We start from the raw sequence: 20,505 nt of genomic DNA, 5'->3' as shown, positions 1-20,505 counted from the left end.
AAGTCCCAGCATACCCTTCCAGCACTAAGCTGCTATATATTGGCAAAGCATGCTGGGATTTGTAGTTTCACAAACACCTGGAGTGTCACAGGTTAGCCAACACTGGTCTAATGAGATGTATGTGGGATATGCTCAGGTGGTTTTGCCAAAAAGATTACATTGATGTCAATCATGCAATACGTGTTATGATAACATCACTGAGTGTAGGGGTGATATTAATTACATTGTTGGCAATCTCTTCCTCCTTTTGACAAGTGTAATACATTTCCTTAAGCAATATTAATAATTATGCAGCCTAGTCATTAACTAGGAACAAGTGACCTCAACGATTGGCGTTCAGTGACGTTGCATTAAGTCGTTATGCTGCATACTCAGGCCTGTTGGTTCAGTCCACAAGATGGCTGCCCCCAGCGTGACATTTAAAGGCTTTGATACTGATCTAGTTTGCCATGTCTTTATAAGTTCAATTAAAGACAATTCAGTCTCTAGCTTAGCGATAGGCCAGCCTCCGTTCTCCAGCTGTTGCTGAGCTACAAGTCCTACGTTGTTCATTTGGTGGACTGCATTGGCTTTCTGAGCATCACGGGAACGAGTAAACCGTCCTAAATAACCTTCCTCTATCGCAGCAACATCTAACTGTGTTCTCTGTCCGTCTCCTTCATTACAGCTGCAGCATCTTCCTCAGCTCACCGGCAGTAACATCTTACCAGCACTGGAGAGCAAGAAATATTACAACACAAGGAAGTTCAACTATCGTTTCCCCAACATATAAGAGAGACTAGTTAAATATTTATTGTTCCTGGAACAAAGTGTCAGGAATTTGCGAGCAGAAAACGAGATGCGGCACTTAATCCGGTAAACAGCGAGCGTGGCCTTTTGAAAGTTGTTTATTGGATCCAACCATTTTAAATGCTAATGATCCGCAGTGTGGCTTCATATGTCCCGGAGCAGGGAACATCTGTGATTGTTTTCCAGGAACGGACAATTTAATTACACCTCACATTCTCCCTGCGCAGCCATTCACAGCTATTTTTAAATTCCGTTTTACAGTTCATGTATTGCTTCACCTATAAAATGCTTTTACTGGTGAGTATCTGGCAGCTGTTGTTTTCTCAGTCACAGCGGTGAGACTGGCCCCCGAATAATGGACCTGCCCAGACGCTGTGTCCATCATTTTGGAGACTGCTGTGACAGTGTTAGCTGTATTCTGAGGGTAGGTCAGCCATTTTGTTGGGCTGAACCAATAGTCATGGGAATGAAGCCTATCAAATCACTTGGAACCAGTGATATCAGAGGCATGAGGCAAAGCAGTGCCTCATGACTATTGGATCAGCTAAAAACATGGCAGTGTCTGGCAACGGGTAAATAGCCGCTACCTGGGATCGTACCATTCAGTCGTAAACTGTGGTTTTCTGGTATCACTAATCCCATAGTCAAATATAGCTTTATAATGGTGAGTAATAGTGTAATCACTGTAATATTCATTAAGAATCTCTCTATTATAAGAAATAGTTCTGATTTCACATAAAATTGATTATTAATTATTAACCTGTCCCCTCTGAAGCCTTTATATGGCAATTGAAAAAGCATAGTGATTTCTAATATGCTTATAATTTACATTATATCAGAATTCTCTTGAATAAGGCACAAATGTTGGTCTGTGTGTTTTTATACAGACCTGGGGCACGAGAGTTTTCTTCAAATATCACTGTAATATATATTTGACATTAATAATTAAACTAATTATAGGGGCTCTGTTCGTTAGGTAAGATTTCCAGTAGATATAGACTGTAATAACGTTGTTCTGATCGGCCAGTATTCTGAAAAGCAGGTTTAGTCTGGCGGAATCTGACCTTTATTTGACTGTTTCCCAGACATTTCTTGTTGGGCATTAGATTACCCAGAGGTGACTCTGATTATTCATTAAGCTGCAGCGATTACGCACAAATTCCAGCTCGGTCTGTTATGTGTACAATATATCGGACAAAACGTTCACACTCCAATATCCCTTTCTGGAGATGTAGTAAAAATTTTCTCTCTCTACTCTGTATATTACCACAATAATGACGGTCCATAAATTAAGGACAAAGGTGACTTATCATGTTAATAAATTGTATACAAACTACAAATATATATATATTTTTTTTTACTTGATAAATCTTGAATGACTGACCGTAGTGTTGTTATATTACACATCACCTAATCTATCAAATGTACAATAGCCAGGAAACCTTTCTTTTATCAAAACATTTGGGGAAAACAACACGACAGGTAAAACCCTGAAAACATGGGTAAGTAGAATGAAAGACCATCCCACATCTTGGGTAAAGCTACAAAATTTGCATATAGATTTATTCATATTAAGTTAAGCAAACTACAGGGGAAGCACATTTAGCTGTGTATCCGAGACAAAGCCAGATCATTCATTAGGGAGGGGGGCAAGGATTCCAAACACCGGTGGGCACTGACGGGACTAGAGTACCCACCCCCGTGTCTTGCTTAGGGCCTCATGGGGTCTTAATCTGGCCCTGACCTAAGCACTTGAGGGGTATTTGTCCTGCGCTTTGTATATGACCCCCAAGTGGCTTTTTGAAGTCGTAAAAGCATAAGTCTGTGCGTCTTATATCTACCGAGCTGTGCCAGGGTGAGCACAGGGATTTTGTACATGTAAAGCAGCCGTGAGCACACCTGTGCACGCCATCATAAGTTCATGGTGGGAATTGTCAATTTATTAAGGTATAACTTGTAGCCATGTGGATGTAAACCATTGTATCTATCAAAAGGAAATTAAGGGAAAGGCAGCACTGAAAGTGATGTCAGTAGGTACAGGAAACATGTAGGAGGGTGAAACCAGCAGTTTTTTTTAAATCACAAAATGTTGAAATCACTGATAGACGAGGACTAAATATATACAGGGAGATAGATAGGACATGCTGAGAGGTGACTTTTTCATGAGTTAAGCATTGGATATGAATGACAGGACCGAGCTCAATGTGGGCATTAATATATATAATTATATTAGTCCATAAAAGGTGGTTCAGTTGTTCTAATATAGGGTCTGTTTTGTAAATGATCTTGAGCTTTTGTGGAATACATGTATGTGGGTGATTTTACACTTATTTGCCATTTAAAACACACATCCTGAACAACATAATATACATATAACAACATGAACAGTTATAATCTTACAGGGTTGGTTGATTTCCTGTTCTCTTATCGAGTAATTTTTTCCTAATCTCTGATCATCACCTTAGTGCAGCTTCTGCTCTGCGGGAGAGAACAGATGGACAAGTATAAAACATAGATGTCCCTACTATACCATAAGATATTCTACCATACGGTCATTATCTGCCTGTAAAGTGGTCTCATTACACAGACTGATCATTTTCAATCCTAGTTGCAGGTTTTTGCACCGATTCATCGGAACTATTTATTATTCTCTGGCTGGGACACTACTTCCGAAAACATCAGTCATGGTTAAGAACCTTCTTCCTCCCCCTAAAGATGGCTTTAGCCCCAGTGCCAAAGAACATCACTTCCATGCTGGCTTGTATACACTACACATTCATGCTGCAGAGAAGCTAGTGTTGCCAGCGGTTATGGGACAAGGGGAAAAAAGATGGCATTGGGTAAAGCTCGGTAAATAGGGGTCAGTGGTAGTAAGTTGGTGAACAATGGATAAATATCTATGATTTCCCTGGCATTATTGCTTAAATAAATTACCATGATACTTAAAAATAAGCCTCACAGGCTTGTGGCAGATACAAGAAAATATATCACAGCTTGGCACTTACTGGTATAAACATCTCATTGTCCTTCACTTCTATGAGTGCCAAATGGTATTTTTATAAATCCCTGCCCTTGATAGTAGTATTAGGGACCAATTAACCCCCTTTGCTGGCCCCAGAGTTCTTTCCTCTGCTGTGATTGGTTGGTTTAGCGTAACTTTCTCTGGTGCTTTATAAGATGCACTAAACTTACACCATGTACAGTATGTTAGCAGTAACCCAAGTGTTTATTCTGTGACTATTGCTTTTGTGTTAGTTGGTTGTATTTTTTTTTGCTTGTTTGTTTTCTTTTCCATAGGCCGTGTTCTGTGTTCTAATAAAATGGAAGGCTTTACCCCAAGGGTGTGGTGTGAATTATGACAATATGTTGGTTACATCATAGTTATATATATATATATATATATATGCCTAGCGGCGTGTGTTAGTGTGTGGAAAAAACTATTTTCTCAGAAAGGGCTCAACCAATTGACCTGAAATTTGGTATACTGACATTATTTGACCAAAAAATTAGAATAGTGAAGTCAGTTAACTTCCATCTTCTCCCCTCCTCCCCCCCCCCCGTGGGAGGGGTAGTAAAGGCTAAATTTACGAGGTTAGGGCTCAAACTCTTGACCATGTGGGTATTTATTTACCAGAGCCTGTGTTTGGTCATGGACAATTGTATGTCGCATTTTCACGAGTACGGAGAAGCAGTGATGTGAAAGTGCAGGTTATGAATACTGCCCTTCAAGGAAGACTGATTGAGCACAGCGATAAGGTGTTTAGCAGAAACGTTGTGTATCGAGAGGTTTTAGAACAGTAAGACGATGGAGATTAAGGATGTGGCGATGAAGATGAAGGATGAGGTGACTGAGAAGAATGATGAGGTGGTGACATGTGGACAAAACCACGTTAAAAAAGGGCGCTTACGTCGGGAAGTAACGCTCTTCCCCTGAGGAGGCCTGGCCTAGCCCCAAATGCATGACAAGAACCTTTTTAACACCTTTAGTAGCTTGATTTGACTAGAATGCATGAGTATCATGCACGGGTTAACATGTCTATACAAATTCACTGCACAACATTACAAGACATGAGTGGATTACAATTTTCAATTATTCTCAATCTGCTGTTACTACTGTTGATTATGAAGTGATGCAGCAGATAGGTGTTATAAAAACTACAAGAATTTCTGTGATTAGGTTCTTTTATTAATGATGGTTGATAAAATATTGTTTGGTTTTAAGGTGTAGCCTTTGGGCACACAGCAGAGGTAAGCATTTTCTTTCATTCATGAGAATGCAGTCTATCAATGCACTAGGAACCTGTGCCAAAACTGTACACATCCAGCACATTTTACTATTGCTATACCAGAGAGTCCCCATCTTTCCAATGTCTTATAAAATCTTCTGTAACTAGAATCCAAGAAGGTGGCAGATATAAGATAGCCGTCTTAGATCCAATGAATCTAGTAATCCTAAACAGCGGATGTGCACACTTGACATTTTACTAGTGCTGTTTAGAATATGAAAGCAAACCTGATTGTTAAAGGATACTTCAGAAAGAACTATAGATATACTACGGTGATATGGTTTGGGAATGGATATATTATACAAAAGTAAATTTCATAGAGAATTCTCAGTCAAAAATAAAATATATTATATAATTATGACAGTCCCCATACCTTAAGAATATACAATATTTGACATTGCATTTAAGTTTGTGGTAAAGCTTAAGCTATTGCTCTCTGTTAGCAGTAGCTTCATGTTTAGGAGAAGCCGACTTCAGTGTCTTTCTATGCGATGACTTTTAACAAGCTGAGAAACAGGAAACATATCTTACATAACTATATGATAGGGGAAGATATCTTCAGCTATGCAAAGGCCTTGTAACGTTTACATATGTACTTGTGAATATAAGCAGTAGCTCCGATACAGGTATTGAACACAACACAAAACAGGATCAAGTTATTGGGCTTTCTATACAAACATCAGACATTTAAAATGATAAGAACTCTATACCACCAACAATTCTGGTTCTCTTTGGACAGTCAAGATTTGGGGCCCAGAAGGGACGTGATCAAGGTGTGCTCAATTTTGGCCCCATTTTTTTTGGAGCAGGTAGAGAAATATATTTAAGCCTCTTTTTTCTCAGTTGGGTGTTTTATCGATCGTGCATAGATGTGGGTGCTACTCTGAGGGGGCTCACCTCTGACACCCTGCATCATTGGAGTGTACATGGAGAAGAACTCCACATGTCCCAGACCTTCTAAATCCATAACTTTAATTCCTGTCTACATCAAGAGCACTGAAATAAACACACAATAAAGGCGAAAGGGTAGATTTACTAATGCTTATAAAAAGGAAAAGTGGAGCATTGCTCATAGCTAGAATCTGATTGGTTACTATCGTTTATCTAGTACATTTTAGAACATTGTTAGAATGATTGGTTGCTATGGGCAACACCTCCACTTTCCCTTTTAGAATCTTTAGTAAATTACCCCTAATCCAGATCTAACTCGATGTTTAGTGAGCTGTTGGATTTCTGAAGGAGTTCCACAGTCAGATCTTTCTTCTGGATTCCCGGGAGGTCACTTAGAAATAAATACTCCAGATTCCTGTAAATAACAGATTACTTTTGTTACATTATATAAACTCCTGTGATGTCATCATTAGAAACACATGATTTATAAATAAATAAACCCCCCCCCCCCAAAAAAAAACAAGAGTTAATAAAATGAATGTTTTCATTATGGTCATTACGAAGTAAAAAAATAAAATAAAGAGTAGCGTTGTGTAGTATAAAAGAGCAACAATGGCACCTAAAGACGTATAAAACATGTATACATCTTCACACAATGGCATAACAATCACAACCATGCGATAGCCACAGACCGTTATGGCCACTGGAGTTTGTGCACACAGCATTTGTCCACACTTTATAGAGGTTAATAATGCCTCAGACTAACAGAGCTCTGGGAAGAGAAAAGGATTCTGGGAAAGATAATCCAAACAATGGCTCTACAGGCAAACTTACTAAACAATAACATGTCTACGAACGGACCAGATTTTTGTACAGTTACATTACACAGAATTCTCATAGTATTTAACCTTGTAAAGGCTGCTGTGGAGTGGTCCTTCCCAGGAAGGACAAAGAAAAAGGAATAGGCCATTGTCCCTGTATCATAATGCGTGACACATCTCCCAGCAGTATATGTACTGTCATTCTTAGGCTGGGTACACACTACAGAAAATTTCTTGCAAATTTCTTGCAATGCATCATATTTAACAATCGACCAACGACAGCTAAAAAAAAAAAAGTCCCGATCAGCATGCAGATTCCTGTGCACACACTAAACAAGCTCTTCATCTGTCATAACCATGAAAAGATCTATGGACACCGCCAGTCCTGGGTACATACACACTGCAGAATTAGAACAACATCGCTCCATCGTTGAACGACATTTTTAGTCTGGTTTAAAAATCAAACGATATGACGTGCTTTCAAACAATAGTTCATTGTTGGAGCGTACACATTAATGCAATATCAGGCTGAACGGTTGTTTAATTGGCCCAATAATAGTCTGAAAACCCTGTAGCATGTACACAGCCTAATCAGACCCGTAGCATAAGTGCTCTTTAGATTGTAACTTTCTCCATAGAACATGGGAAACACCCTACCGGAATGTTATAATCACTGAGGCTCTTCGGAGACAAATTCACACCAGTAACACGAGTAGTTTTCACTACATAATGCAGCTGCAACATTAAATCATTTCACTATCAATAATTTCAACATAACTCCATAATAAAATGTAAAGTCTGGAAAAAGAACTGCACATATCCACTACAAAGATTGTATATTGAAGGGTAGGTATTAGAGGTCCTAAATATGACAAGTAAACGTGAGGCTCACCAAGCCGGGACCCACCTCAAAGTGTTGAGTGATATGATCCCCTTGTCGGTCACATTGCCACAGGTGATGATCTCCAGTCTCCGGAGGCTTTGCTGTAGGTTTTCTATCTTGCTTATTCTCTCCAGACAAGCGTCCTCGATATATATACACTTATACAGCTTTATCTCCTCTAGGTGCTCCAGAGCGTCTGGAAGTGACAGGTATCAAAGTATCAGACCTGGCTGCTCAGAATTTTGCTTCTGCAGTATTTTTATGTTATTTATTGACAGACCAGGCTTTATCTTCTCACTCATAAATGTAAATGCATTGCGGGAGACATTTGTAATCATGACCAAAAGTTTTGAGAATGACAAATATTGGTTTTCACAAAGTTTGCGGCTTCAGTGTTTTTAGACCTTTTTGTCAGATGTTGCTGTGGTATACGGAGGTAAAATTACAAGCATTTCATAAGTGTCAAAGGCTTTTATTGACAATTACATTAAGTTTATGCAAAGAGTCAATATTTGCAGTGTTGACCCTTTTTGAAGACCTCTGCAATTCACCCTGGCATGTTGTCAATCAACTTCTGGGTCACATACTGACTGATGACCGCCCATTCTTGCCTAATCAGTGTTTGGAGTTATTCAGAATTTGTGGGTTTGTTTGTCTACCCGCCTCTTGATGATTGACCACAAGTTCTCAATGGGATTAAGGTCTAGGGAGTTTCCTGGTCATGGACCTAAAATTTTGATGTTTTGACACCCAAATAAAAACTCTCAAATTCTGACAAACTCTAAGCATTGATTAGGCAAGAATGGGCGGTCATCAGTCAGTATGTGGCCCAGAAGTTGATTGACAACATGCCAGGGTGAATTGTAGATTTCTTCAAAAAGAAGGGTTAAGACTGCAAATATTTGACTCTGCATAAATTTGCATCACTATATAGAAGCAATTGGCAGACTTTAAGCCCTTCAAGAACAGAGTTTACACCTCTATGACCTGACCCATTTTCATGGTTCAGGCTGCATTGATTTGTACTGGAAATTTCTATATACACTTTTTTGTGGCAAATCTCTCATTTTAACATAGTGGAAGTCAGAGACTACAATAGGATTTTCCTATCTTTATTAAAATATGTAGCAAAATAAGCACTTTTTTTGCAATACCATGCAAAAAAAAGTATTCAACATCTATGTGATGTTGAATACTTTTGTGTCAAAGAAGACAAAAGTATTATAGGGGCGATACCTTTATTGGCTGACCAAAATAATTATTTATATTTGCTAACTTTCAGATCAGAGGCCCCTTCACCAGGCAAGTTTACAAATGGGCCCTCTGTGATCTGAAAGCTAGCAAATATAAAAATTTCTTTTGGTTAGCCAGTAGAGGTATCGCCCCTATAATACTTTTGTCTTTTTTGACACAAAAGTATTCAACATCACATACCTATTTTATTACAACAGCAGTTACTTTTAGATTGATGTCCACATGGATCTACTAGTAATACCTTAAATAAGGCAGCTGATTTAGTGGACTGGAATTTCTACCAACAATGGTGCATCTTGGGAAACCGAACCAAACAAAATGGTTCCCAGAAGGGGCGCTCCACCCGACAGCTGTCATGTATAAGCAGCACAGCCATATGTGAGGATTCTACTCCGAAATACTTGTGAATGAGCAGGGAAAGCCCCCTAGCTGCCCCTTCTCCACCCTGTGAATCTCATTTAAGTAATTCAGATGTGATCACTGAACTTCTCCTGCAGTCACTATGAGGAGCACTGATAAGTAATCTAATCAGTAGGACAGTGACAGTCAGACATGGTCATCGTTGTCCTCACTAAACTATTTGATGAGGGTAATGTCAGGGGCAGCGTGGGGAACATAGGGGTCATTTTTTTAGGTACATTTTAGGCAGAGTGCTCCAAATTACTGTAAAACCCCTTTTCTGTATAAATCAGTGGTCACTGTTCCTTTCCAATGACGGATAATCCTGTCCTGTAGGTCACATACACAGCGCCTCTATAGAGCCCGCAGATACGGAGAGACGGTCACTTAGTAACAGATATGTCCTCACCCAAGTAGTCGAACCCTCTGTACATAATGCAGGACTCGCTGGCATCTATAGCTTGTATCTTGTATTTGCCCAGAGGGCCCGTCGGGAGCCCATTGTAGTCCTGCTGCCACTTCTCGAATCCTTTATAACGTACTTTGGCCCCACAGCGCAGGAGCCATTCTGAGGCGGCTCTGTCGGGTCCGACGTCCTTTATACGCTCGTAGTCCACCCTGCGGGTGTGAGAGGCGTTATACACATGATGGAACCGCCCAAAGGACATTACCATATGCAGAATGAAGCGGGGGGACAAGGGGACCCATCTCTAGGTCTCCTATATTGTCATTATGCAGAATAGTATTATGGAAGAATCACATGCGCAATAACGGTTTAGATTTGCAAATACATGGATACAATTAAAAAGTTGTTACACCTGTCATTTACTTTTGCAAAATCCCTGATATACTGGTGAAGCCACACGTTAATGTACGGCCACAATCAACATAAATGAACAATTAAGAAGCGTCTCTCCCTGTTCCAAGACATTTTAATGAAGCTATAACACAATAAGCCAACTCAGACTAAGTAATGTCTATATAAACTCAACTAGGTGAACACAGATCGATGGCTTCTGAAAATAATTACTTGTTTTGGATACATGAATTAGTCCACATCATAAAGGTTTGACTATAGAATATATAACTTCCTTCTTGTCAATTTAGGTTTTGTATCGATACTTGGAGATTGATAGAGATCTTCTATATAGTATTACCGCTACCCAATAGATGCTTTATAATATACATTAACTAATCACTATTGCTTAATTTGTAGTTTTCTGTATATTTGTCCCGTTTTGTCCAGATAGAGTCCTTGTTTCTGCCAACCCCTCTCTGGGTACAGAGCAATGCCAGATTCATCCAACCTTAAAAGCCATGCGCGTTTCATTATGGATGGCAAACCCTGTACCGTGTCTTGGTGTGAATGTTACAATAGGACATGTCCTTATCGCTCTGCGCTCAAAATAACTAAACCCAAATATTAGTGGACAATACGTCATTATGTTTTCCCCTTTTTCGCTTCAGCGCTGTTATTTATTTTCTGTGTGTGTTCGGCTACGTACCCACTGGAGATGCCTTTAGCACATGTTAAAAAGCAAGCGAAACGTGCTGCATATGCGGGTGTACAAGTTTTAATATGCGTTTTAGAGACGTATATTGTTTAGGAGAGTTAAATGCAGTGAAATGGAACAAATATAGTTCAAAATAATGTAGTGCAAATTACAACAGATGTAAACACAAATATGTATGGTCTGATTACATGCATTTACCTTGTGGTTAAAAACGCAAGTGAAACGCTTAAATCTAACGCCAATGGGTACGTAGCCTTGGACAGTTCGAGGCTTCCATGTAGGTACACACCCTGGATTCAGTGATCACTTCACCAGCACCTTCTCCCAGCTAAGCGGAGTTGACTTATGTACAGTTTCTGAGCAACTTCCCCATATCTACAGTCATGGCCAAAACTTTTGAGAATTCCACAAGTATTTTTATCCCCACAAACTCTGCTGCCTCAGTTTTTATGATGACAATTGGCATATACTCCAGAACGTCATGGATTGATCAGATGAATTGCAATTAGTTTCAAAGTCCCTATTTGCCATGACAATGAACTTTATCCCAAAAACAGCATTTCCACTGCATTTCAGCCCCACCACAAAAGGACCAGCTGACATCAGGTCAGTGATTCTCTTGTTAACAGGCGAGTGTTGACGAGGACAAGGCTGGAGATCACTCTGTCATGCTGATTGAGTTAGAATAACAGACTGGAAGCTTTAAAAGGAGGGTGGTGCTTGAAATCATTGTTCTTCCTCTGTTAACCATGGTTATCTGCAAGGAAACACGTGCAGTTGTCATTGCTTTGCACAAAAAGGGCTTCACAGGCAAGCATATTGCTGCTAGTAAAATTACACCTAAATCAACCATTTATTGGATCATCAAGAACTTCAAGGAGAGAGGTTCAATAATTGTGAAGAAGGCTTCAAGGCGCCAGAACGTTCAGCAAGTGCCAGGATCGTCTCCTAAAGTTGATCCAGCTGCGGGATCGGGGCACCACCAGTCAGAGCTTGCTCAGGAATGGCAGCAGGTAGGTGCAAGTGCATCTGCACGCACAGTGAGGTGAAGACTTTTGGAGGATGGCCTGGTGTGAAGGTGGCCAGAAAAGAAGCTACTTCTCTGCAGGAAAAACCATCAGGGACAGACTGATATTCTGCAAAAGGTACAGGGATTGGACTGCTGAGGACTATGATAAAGTCATTTTCTCAAATGAATCCCCTTTCAGATTGGGGCATCTGGAAAAACACTTGTCCAGAGAAGGAAAGATGAGCGCTACCATCAGTCCTGTGTCATGCCAACAGTAAAGCATCTTGAGACCATTCATGCATGGGGTTGCTTCTCAGCCAAGGGAGTGGGCTCACTCACAATTTTTCCTAAGAACACAACCATGAATAAAGAATGGTACCAAAACATCCTCCAAGAGCAACTTCTCCCAATCATCCAAGAACATTTTGGTGATGGACAATGCCTTTTCCAGCACTATGGAGCACCTTGCCATAAGACCATAGTGGCTCGGGATAAAAAGAACTAAATTTTGGGTCCATGGCCAGGAAATTCCCCAGACCTTAATCCCATTGAGATCTTGTGGTCAATCCTCAAGAGGCGGGTGGACAAACAAAACCCCACAAATTCTGAGAAACTCCAAGCATTGATTAGGTAAGAATGGGCGGCTGTAAGTCAGTATGTGGCCCAGAAGTTGATCGACAGCATGCCAGGGCGACTTACAGAAGTCTTCAAAAAGAATGGTCAACACTGCAAATATTGACTCTTTGCATAAACTTAATGTAATTGTCAATAAAAGCCTTTGACACTTATGAATTACCTGTAATTTTACTTCAGTATACCACAGCAACATCTGACAAAAGGTCTAAAATCACTGTGGAAAACTTTTGGCTATGACTGTACAAAGCAGCTCTTCATTTTGCTAATGCAATGATTAAACTCTAAGATGTGGACTTTAGATATTCAATACTATATTTGCACACTTATTTGAGATGTGATTACATGGATTTAAATTTTCATCTTGTTTACAGGGCTTAAATTTCTGGAAATTATGTAATTTAAATTATGAAAGCTAGCATACCTGTGTTTGGTGTGGGCTATTCTATAGTTTGATAAAACCATATGCACCGTGACGTTTCGGTCTAGTAAAGACCTTTTATCAAACGGTTGATGTTTTTTTATACATGATTCTCTCATTACATAAATAATCCCTATATTATTAAACAGAAGAATCTGTCACTACACTAATACACCCAGTATTAGAGCACGATTCTGTGATTACACCGAGAGCACAGTGGCTTAGTGGTTAGCACTTCTGCCTCACAGCACTGGGGTCAATTCCCAACCATGGCCCTTATCTGTGAGGCGTTTGTATGTTCTCCCAGTGTCTGCGTGGGTTTCCTCCAGGTGCTCTGGTTTCCTCCCACAATCCAAAAACATACTAGTAGGTTAATTGACTTATCAAAATTGACCCTAGTGTCTGTCTGTGTGTTAGGGAATTTAGACTAAGCTCCAATGGGGCAGGAACTGATGTGAGCGAGTTGTCTGTACAGCGCTGCGGTATCAGTGGCACTGTATAAATAAATGATGATTATAACGCTTGATAATGTCATTACAAGAATACTCTTTTTAATAAAGATTTGTGATTGTGTCATTACATAAATACACCACGTAGGATTCCACAATCACAACACATTATTCTCACAATTGCACTAAATATACTCTATATTAAGACATTGTGTAGTAAAGCTTTGTGAAATGAAATAAAACCCTGTAACGAATAAGGAGTTAAGGCTCTGAGGACGCCGACACACCCATCGGAGAGCAGATTGGTTTTTAATCTACTATATTCCTAATTACCAAGTGTGCTCTCAGCTGTAACTGTGTTTATCGGCTGTTGTGTGGTATCCCGGATTATGTTTAGTGATTATAGACCGCCTGAATAAGCCTCAGATTTGATTACCTGTGCACTCCAGATAAGGGGCCCCGCAGTATCTTATTGCTCTGAAGAAACAGACAAAGTACAGCTGCTCGTAGAGCTGACTGACTCCAGATAATAGATAAGTGACGTGACCTATACATGAGACGCTGCCACAATAATCAGACTGTATTATATCTCCTTGTGCGTTTCATATTGTGCATTGGATGAAACCGTTTATCACTCAGCTGATCTAGGTTTTGTGTTTCTTACGTGGAGGACAAGCGATCATCTGTGTGCGCGCTTCAAAAAAGGGCAGAAGGAAACAGAAGACAGAACAGCCAAGGTGGGAAGAATAATGCAGAATTCAGGAGCCGGCGAGGTCTTGTAAGGAGTTGGGAGAAGTGGTGCATACAGCCAAGAATGGCAAAGCAAAAAAAAAGTTAACAAATTAAAGTACACAAGGATGCATTGTTACAAATGCTGATTAAATCGGTTGCATGTGCATTAATGTAGCCTTGTAGTACAGTCTCCCTGTAATTATGGTCTAGTGTAGCAACTGCTCATAGACAGCCCACGTCATCAAGGCTCGCATACTGAACGTAACAAGCATTTTTTGTTTTTTTTTAAATGTACGTGAATGGGGTATACGCACGTCCGTAGGCTGTAGTAAGTGTCCTTTGAAGGTGAATAGGACATTGCAGCGTTCTGTGGTCCAGTTCTGGGCGTGGGCAGAGTAACTGCGGATCATAGGCACAAAAATCGCCGTTTAAGTGCCTTAATGAAGCAGAGCCAGAATGTCCAGGTAGTGAAAGGCAACTATTAATGGTAGTAGCAAACTGTCTCCTGAATGAGTTTGTGGGTCCGAGAAGCAGCAAATTTGCATGGAATAACTGTGTGTGTGTGTGTGTGTGGCCAGTGGCCCGGAAACATGAAACTGGTAAAGAAAGTGTCTCTGTTATTGAAACAGTAAGCTCATCATGAATCATCATCAGCTATTTATATAGCGCCACTAATTCTGCAGCGCTGTACAGAGAACACACATCAGTCCCTGCCCCATTGGAGCTTACAGTCTAAAGTCCCTAACACACACACACACACACACACACACACACACTAGGGTCAATTTTGATAGCAGTCAATTAACCTATGAGTATGTTTTTTGGAGATGTGGGAGGAAACCTTAGCACCCGAAGAAAACCCAACGCAAACACGGGGAGAACATACAAACTGTACATAGAATGAGATTGTGTACATCCTGCATCAGGGAAGCGGTAAGCTGGAACCTTCCTCTCTATATCAGATGAATTAAAAGGGGCAGCACAGTAAATAAAGATTATATACCGCTCAGGGCTGTTGTGCAACAGGAAGCAAATTGATAATGCTTTGAATGGATTCTGCTGTGGTTACTATGGAAAAAGTGACTATTCAACACTATATAATTACTATGCCACCCAACACTAGGAGACAGATTACGCCCTAATTACCATTCTCTGCAAGGAGGGAGAAGTATTTTTATGAATTTATTAATCTCTAGTTAATGCTCTGTGATTAGTAAACGCTGTAATATACTCATTGCCCATAAGTTGTTTAATATATATTTCTTAGCCCAGTGTGCAGACCGTCTTCCACAACATAACGTGCATCCATCTAATGTGCTGTTGGCTCAGTCATGTTTTGTTGCCTTCTGTGCTTTAAAAAGACAAGTGAATTTGACCTCCTGGTATAGAAAAGAAAGATACAAGACCCTGAAGGAGGATGGAATCAGGTCATAAAATCCTGGAAGTATTTAGAGCAGAGCCAGAGAACTGGTAGAACGCCAACGATTGCCAAACTATTCTGCCAAGTCTAGTTTAGATGGTGTAAAATAAAATTTACACCAGTCACCGAATCCGCGCTACCTGTACTAGTATAGAGATTCAAAATTCTATGGCTACCAGCGTCACAAACGCTCAGAGAAGCGCTGGCAGATGGTTATTTGCAATTGGGGTGCACCAGGCATGAGACCTCTGGTAATTGAGGGGTGCAGGGTTTAATTGATTTGCTACTTCCATCTCTCTATGCTGGCAACTCCTCCCTAATGCCGGTGGCAATGTATGCAAATGAGTAAACAGGTCTGGCACAGTCACATGACACCTTCCTCTTATATAACACTCCGCTCTCGGTATCATATACTCAACAATAGAAGGAGGCAGCACTCCAATTATGTTAGATGTGTCATATAAAAAATGTGACAGGGTCTCTCTCAATAAAACAGCAAATCAGAGTCCTTACCTGTTAAACACTGCATTAAGCCACCCCCAAAAATATCTGCATCCTGAGGAGGGAGGGGGTTGTATTTTAGTGCAGAGAGATGGACGACAAAGGTGAGAAAGAATCATAGTGCGAGATCTGGAATAGAAAAAGATTGTATAAAAAGGAAGCGGAGAAACAGGTGAGCGCTTTGTAACTTAGTAACAAGTACCGAGAGGAATTCATTCACTGCTGAAAACGCTGATCCATGAACTTGATAAAAGAAAAGCACATTTTACAATTTGCTCAATTAGCTGGTGATCAGTAAGACTATGCCACAGATTAGCAGCAAATGCAATTGAAACACAATTTATATTTACACAATAGCATGTTTTTCAGTATCTCCCCAAAATACCAATAAAAAAAAAAAAAAAAAAAAAAAGGGAGACTAACCAGGTGATCCACCCAAATGACACCCCAAACCACCCTTTATTGTGAGGCCACATCACCCTTTAGCAGCACAAAAATTGAGACTGTTGGAAGAGGTTTTAACGCTGCACTACCACCTACACCAATATGTTACTATAGGGCCCCCACCCCATAGCTGCAGCCCTGGATTTTTTTAACCAACTTTAAGTAGCATTGCAGTCGATGTGGGAGGACCAATCACAAGTCACAAACTCCTGATTGTGATTTTTGATTGGATCTCCCCCACCACCCTGAGGCTTTAAGCCAGGGTTATAAGTGAAATGTAACTACCTTGGGGTGGGGGGGTAGGGAGATCCAATCAAAACTCACAATCAGGAGTTTGTGACTTGTGATTGGCTCATTTTCCTAGGTGGTAATGGAGCTTTAAATGGACTATCCTCCATCCACCTTATGGCATTACCCATGCACATTGTGTTATATCTGCACAAGCAGGGCTGCCAAGAGGAAAGTGGGGGGTGTCAGGTACAAAATACCAGGGCCAGGCATGCCTGGGGACCTAGGCTTGCTAGAGTAGTGGGAGGACCCCCATCCACCCCCATCAGTGGCTATGGAAGGAGCCCCAAGAAGTTGTTGCACTGGGAATCGAAATTCATCTTGGCGGCCCTGCACATAAGCACTTTGCCAATGTTGTAAACAAGAAAACACTTTATAAATAATAAAAATAATATATGTCCCATATTTCATTATGCAAATTCATTTAAGACTCCAAACTGACAGATAACAAAACTTACGTAATTATTTGACTTCCCTACACGAGATCTAGATTTGTATAACTTTAAGGTAAATCTCTTCACTTCTACAGAAAAGATGCGTTAATAAATAGGTGTTTTTACATCTACTCATCCATCGTATGATTATAGCAATGCCGTCCTCCGCTCTACCAGCCGCGATGGTCTCTAGAGAGGATATGTCATTAAGGCGAAGACAATATATGACAATATGATGCTGCACATTACAAACATAGTATCACACCGCCACCTGGTGGTCATTACTATAATGACAGCTATGAATGGAGCAAGACGAGGGGTAACTTTCCAGAACAAACCATTCTAATCAGTTCAGGAATGTATCAGATCCAAACACTGCATATTAAATAGAATGTAGTGACTGTCAGGTGGTGCTTTTACAATAACCATATGTATAGGTCCTCCTCTGCCTCACCCTGGCTCCCTTTCCTCTACAGAATCCTCTTTAAACTCCTCACCCTCACCTACAAATCCCTCTCCCACCCCACTGCCCCCTATATCTCTAACCTCCGCCATTCACACTCCCGCCTGTTCCCTGTGCTCGGCCAATGACAGTCACCTCTCCTCTGCACTGATCACATCCCACACCACAATTAAAAAGTTCTCCTGCGCTGCCCCTCTCCCTCCATCCGTCCGTCTGTGCCCTAATCTGAGCTCCTTCAAATGGGCACTCAAAATCCATCTGTTCCTCAAAGCCAACCAGCCATCCACCTAACCTTCTCCATCCTTCTCCCTCTTTCCTGTTCACGCTCATCTTGTGCTTCAAACCCTTTACGGACTCCTCTTGTACCTGCTGTCTGTTCCCCTCCCTTTAGTATGTAGCTCTTACAAGCAGAGCCCTCTTCCCCTCTGTCTCAATTCCATTTCTTCTTCTCCTAAGCCAGCTGTTCTCAGGGGTTCCGTGGCTCCCAGGGGTTCCGTGGTTCCCAGGGGTTCCATGGCTCCCAGGGGTTCCGTGGCACCGCTGTCACAGGGCTGCCGTGGACAGGAAAAAACAGAGCCCAAAAAAATTACCAAGGCGGCGGCGCCCAGGACTCCGCATCCTCCTCCCTCCTCGCTTATCACTGAATGTCGACACGACGTCATCACGTCCGACATTCAGCAAGAAGCAGCAGGATGCTGGATCCCAGGCGCTGCCGGATTGGTAAGTATACATAAGAGATAGAAAGGCCAAGTATGACAAGTAAAGAATCAAAGGGGCACAGCGTGATCGCAAAGGGGCACAGCGTGATCGCAAAGGGGCACAGCGTGATCGCAAAGGGGCACAGCGTGATCGCAAAGGGGCACAGCGTGATCGCAAAGGGGCACAGCGTGATCGCAAAGGGGCACAGCGTGATCGCAAAGGGGCACAGCGTGATCGCAAAGGGGCACGGTGTGAACGTGATTTTTGTACATGTTTTATTTTGTTTGATCTTATTCCTCTTAAAATTAGCTGTAAATTATTCTTTGACAGAAATATAATTGAAAAAAAAAATTATTCTCTCTTGGATTTATGTGTATTATTTTTGCAAACAACTTACTAAGTACTTCTGTCCTGACCTAAATACTTATTTTGACCCAACTGCTTATAAAACGAGACTGTTCGGTAATTATTTTGGAGGGGTGCCTTAAAAAATGATGGAGACTCTAAGGGTGCCGCTAACTGAAAAAGTTTGGGAACCACTGTCCTAAGCCACTGTACTTGGAGTTTGGGTTTTACTTGTCTCGTTCTGTATTGTTGTACCCTGTATGGTCCACTGTTTGTATTGTACCTACCTCTTCAAGCAGACAATGTTTATTGGTCAGAGTTCTGACAAGGACTTTTACACACTAGTTAGAGGTACTGGTGATCATCCATAAGTCAGATGGAAAATGATACATTACACAGTCAAACAGGCTCCTGTTATACACATTCTTTCACACATTAGCAGGGGGTTACACCGTCCCCTGATCCTAGATGGCTCCTCAAAGCCTAAGATATTACATCAGATATTTAGTATCAGGATGCAATAGGTTTGCCAAACTTAGATTTAAATGCAAAGTTAACTAAATTTACCCCAATCTGAAGTATCCTAAAACTTATTGGTTGCATTATTCAGACAGGTTCTAAGATACAGGATGAAAACTACAAATGAAAGTAAGGCAACGACCTACTGCGGTGCATTTATACCATAGCAAGTGTTTGTCACTTCACATGAAAATGGTCTAATTAGCCTTAATTAGGATTTCCTCTGGAAGCTACACAACAGATTTCCTCAAACAAATGCCTGGCATAATACATGAGAAATCAATACATTTCCTATACCAAAATACACACAATATAAAAAAATATCAGTACATTTGTACTGATATAAATTGTCACAATAAGTTATTTATAAGTGATTTAGCCACAGGTGTATAATAGGATATAATATAATACACAGTAGTCAGTACTCTGTATAATAAGATATAATACACAGAGGTAGTCAGTACACTGTATATTAGGATATAATATAATACACAGGAGCAGTCAGTACACTGTATATCATGATATAATATAATTCACAGGGGTTATCAGTACACTGTATATCAGGATATAATATAATACACAGAAGCAGTCAGTACACTGTAGATCAGGATATAATATAATACACAGGAGCAGTCAGTACTTTGTATATCAGGATATAATATAATACACAGGAGCAGTCAGTACACTGTATATCATTATATAATATAACACAGAGGAGCAGTCAGTACACTGTATATCATGATATAATATAACACAGAGGAGCAGTCAGTACTCTGTATATTAGGATATAATATAATACACAGTCAGTACTCTGTATATTAGGATATAATATAATACACAGTCAGTACTCTGTATATTAGGATTTAATATAATACACAGGAGCAGTTAGTACACTGTATATCAGGATATAATATAACACAGAGGAGAGGTCAGTACACTGTATATTAGGATATAATATAATACACAGTCAGTACTCTGTATATTAGGATATAATATAATACACAGTCAGTACTCTGTATATTAGGATATAATATAATACACAGTCAGTACTCTGTATATTAGGATATAATATAATACACAGGAGCAGTTAGTACACTGTATATCAGGATATAATATAACACAGAGGAGAGGTCAGTACACTGTATATTAGGATATAATATAATACACAGCCAGTACTCTGTATATTAGGATACAACAACAATCTCACCTCCAGCAGCATGGGGGGGTGTCAGTACTCTGCAGCCGCCACGCCCACTGTACTACAACCTTTATCCGAGTGACACCATTGGCCGAGACCTTCTTCCTGGTTCC

At 40.5% G+C, this 20,505-nt stretch overlaps 2 protein-coding genes across 8 annotated transcripts in view; one reads left to right on the top strand and one right to left on the bottom strand.

Annotated features, from left to right (window-relative positions):
• Positions 1 to 2,129, top strand: part of CDKL1 (cyclin dependent kinase like 1) — a 29,219-nt gene extending 27,090 nt beyond the window's left edge. For all 3 annotated transcript variants that reach the window (XM_075192626.1, XM_075192627.1, XM_075192625.1), the window contains exon 9: positions 668 to 2,129. In XM_075192626.1, the coding sequence (XP_075048727.1) occupies positions 668 to 772 (105 nt within the window). In that variant the 3' untranslated portion in view covers positions 773 to 2,129. The remainder of the gene's footprint in view (positions 1 to 667) is intronic.
• On the bottom strand, positions 98 to 20,504 carry DMAC2L (distal membrane arm assembly component 2 like). 5 transcript variants are annotated; one of them, XR_012680225.1, is made up of 7 exons: positions 20,402 to 20,504; positions 16,015 to 16,131; positions 9,733 to 9,941; positions 7,695 to 7,866; positions 6,265 to 6,381; positions 3,190 to 3,267; positions 98 to 712 (listed from the first exon to the last, which is right to left on the bottom strand). XR_012680225.1 is itself a non-coding variant. In XM_075192628.1 (6 exons), the coding sequence occupies exons 2-5, from the start codon at positions 16,119 to 16,121 to the stop codon at positions 6,267 to 6,269; spliced, it is 603 nt and encodes a 200-aa protein (XP_075048729.1). In that variant the 5' UTR covers positions 16,122 to 16,131; positions 20,402 to 20,504; the 3' UTR covers positions 2,132 to 3,267; positions 6,265 to 6,266. The 5 variants fall into 5 exon arrangements, 4 of the variants coding, with proteins under 4 accessions (XP_075048729.1, XP_075048733.1, XP_075048732.1 ...); XM_075192628.1 differs by lacking the exon at positions 98 to 712 and having other exon boundaries at positions 2,132 to 3,267; XM_075192632.1 differs by lacking the exon at positions 98 to 712 and having other exon boundaries at positions 2,132 to 3,262.
• Between the last annotated feature and the right edge of the window lies 1 nt (position 20,505).

The sequence above is a fragment of the Mixophyes fleayi genome, chromosome 12 (genome assembly GCF_038048845.1).
Source record: "Mixophyes fleayi isolate aMixFle1 chromosome 12, aMixFle1.hap1, whole genome shotgun sequence".
NCBI lineage: Eukaryota > Metazoa > Chordata > Amphibia > Anura > Limnodynastidae > Mixophyes > Mixophyes fleayi.
This window is presented reverse-complemented; position numbering and strand designations above follow the sequence as displayed.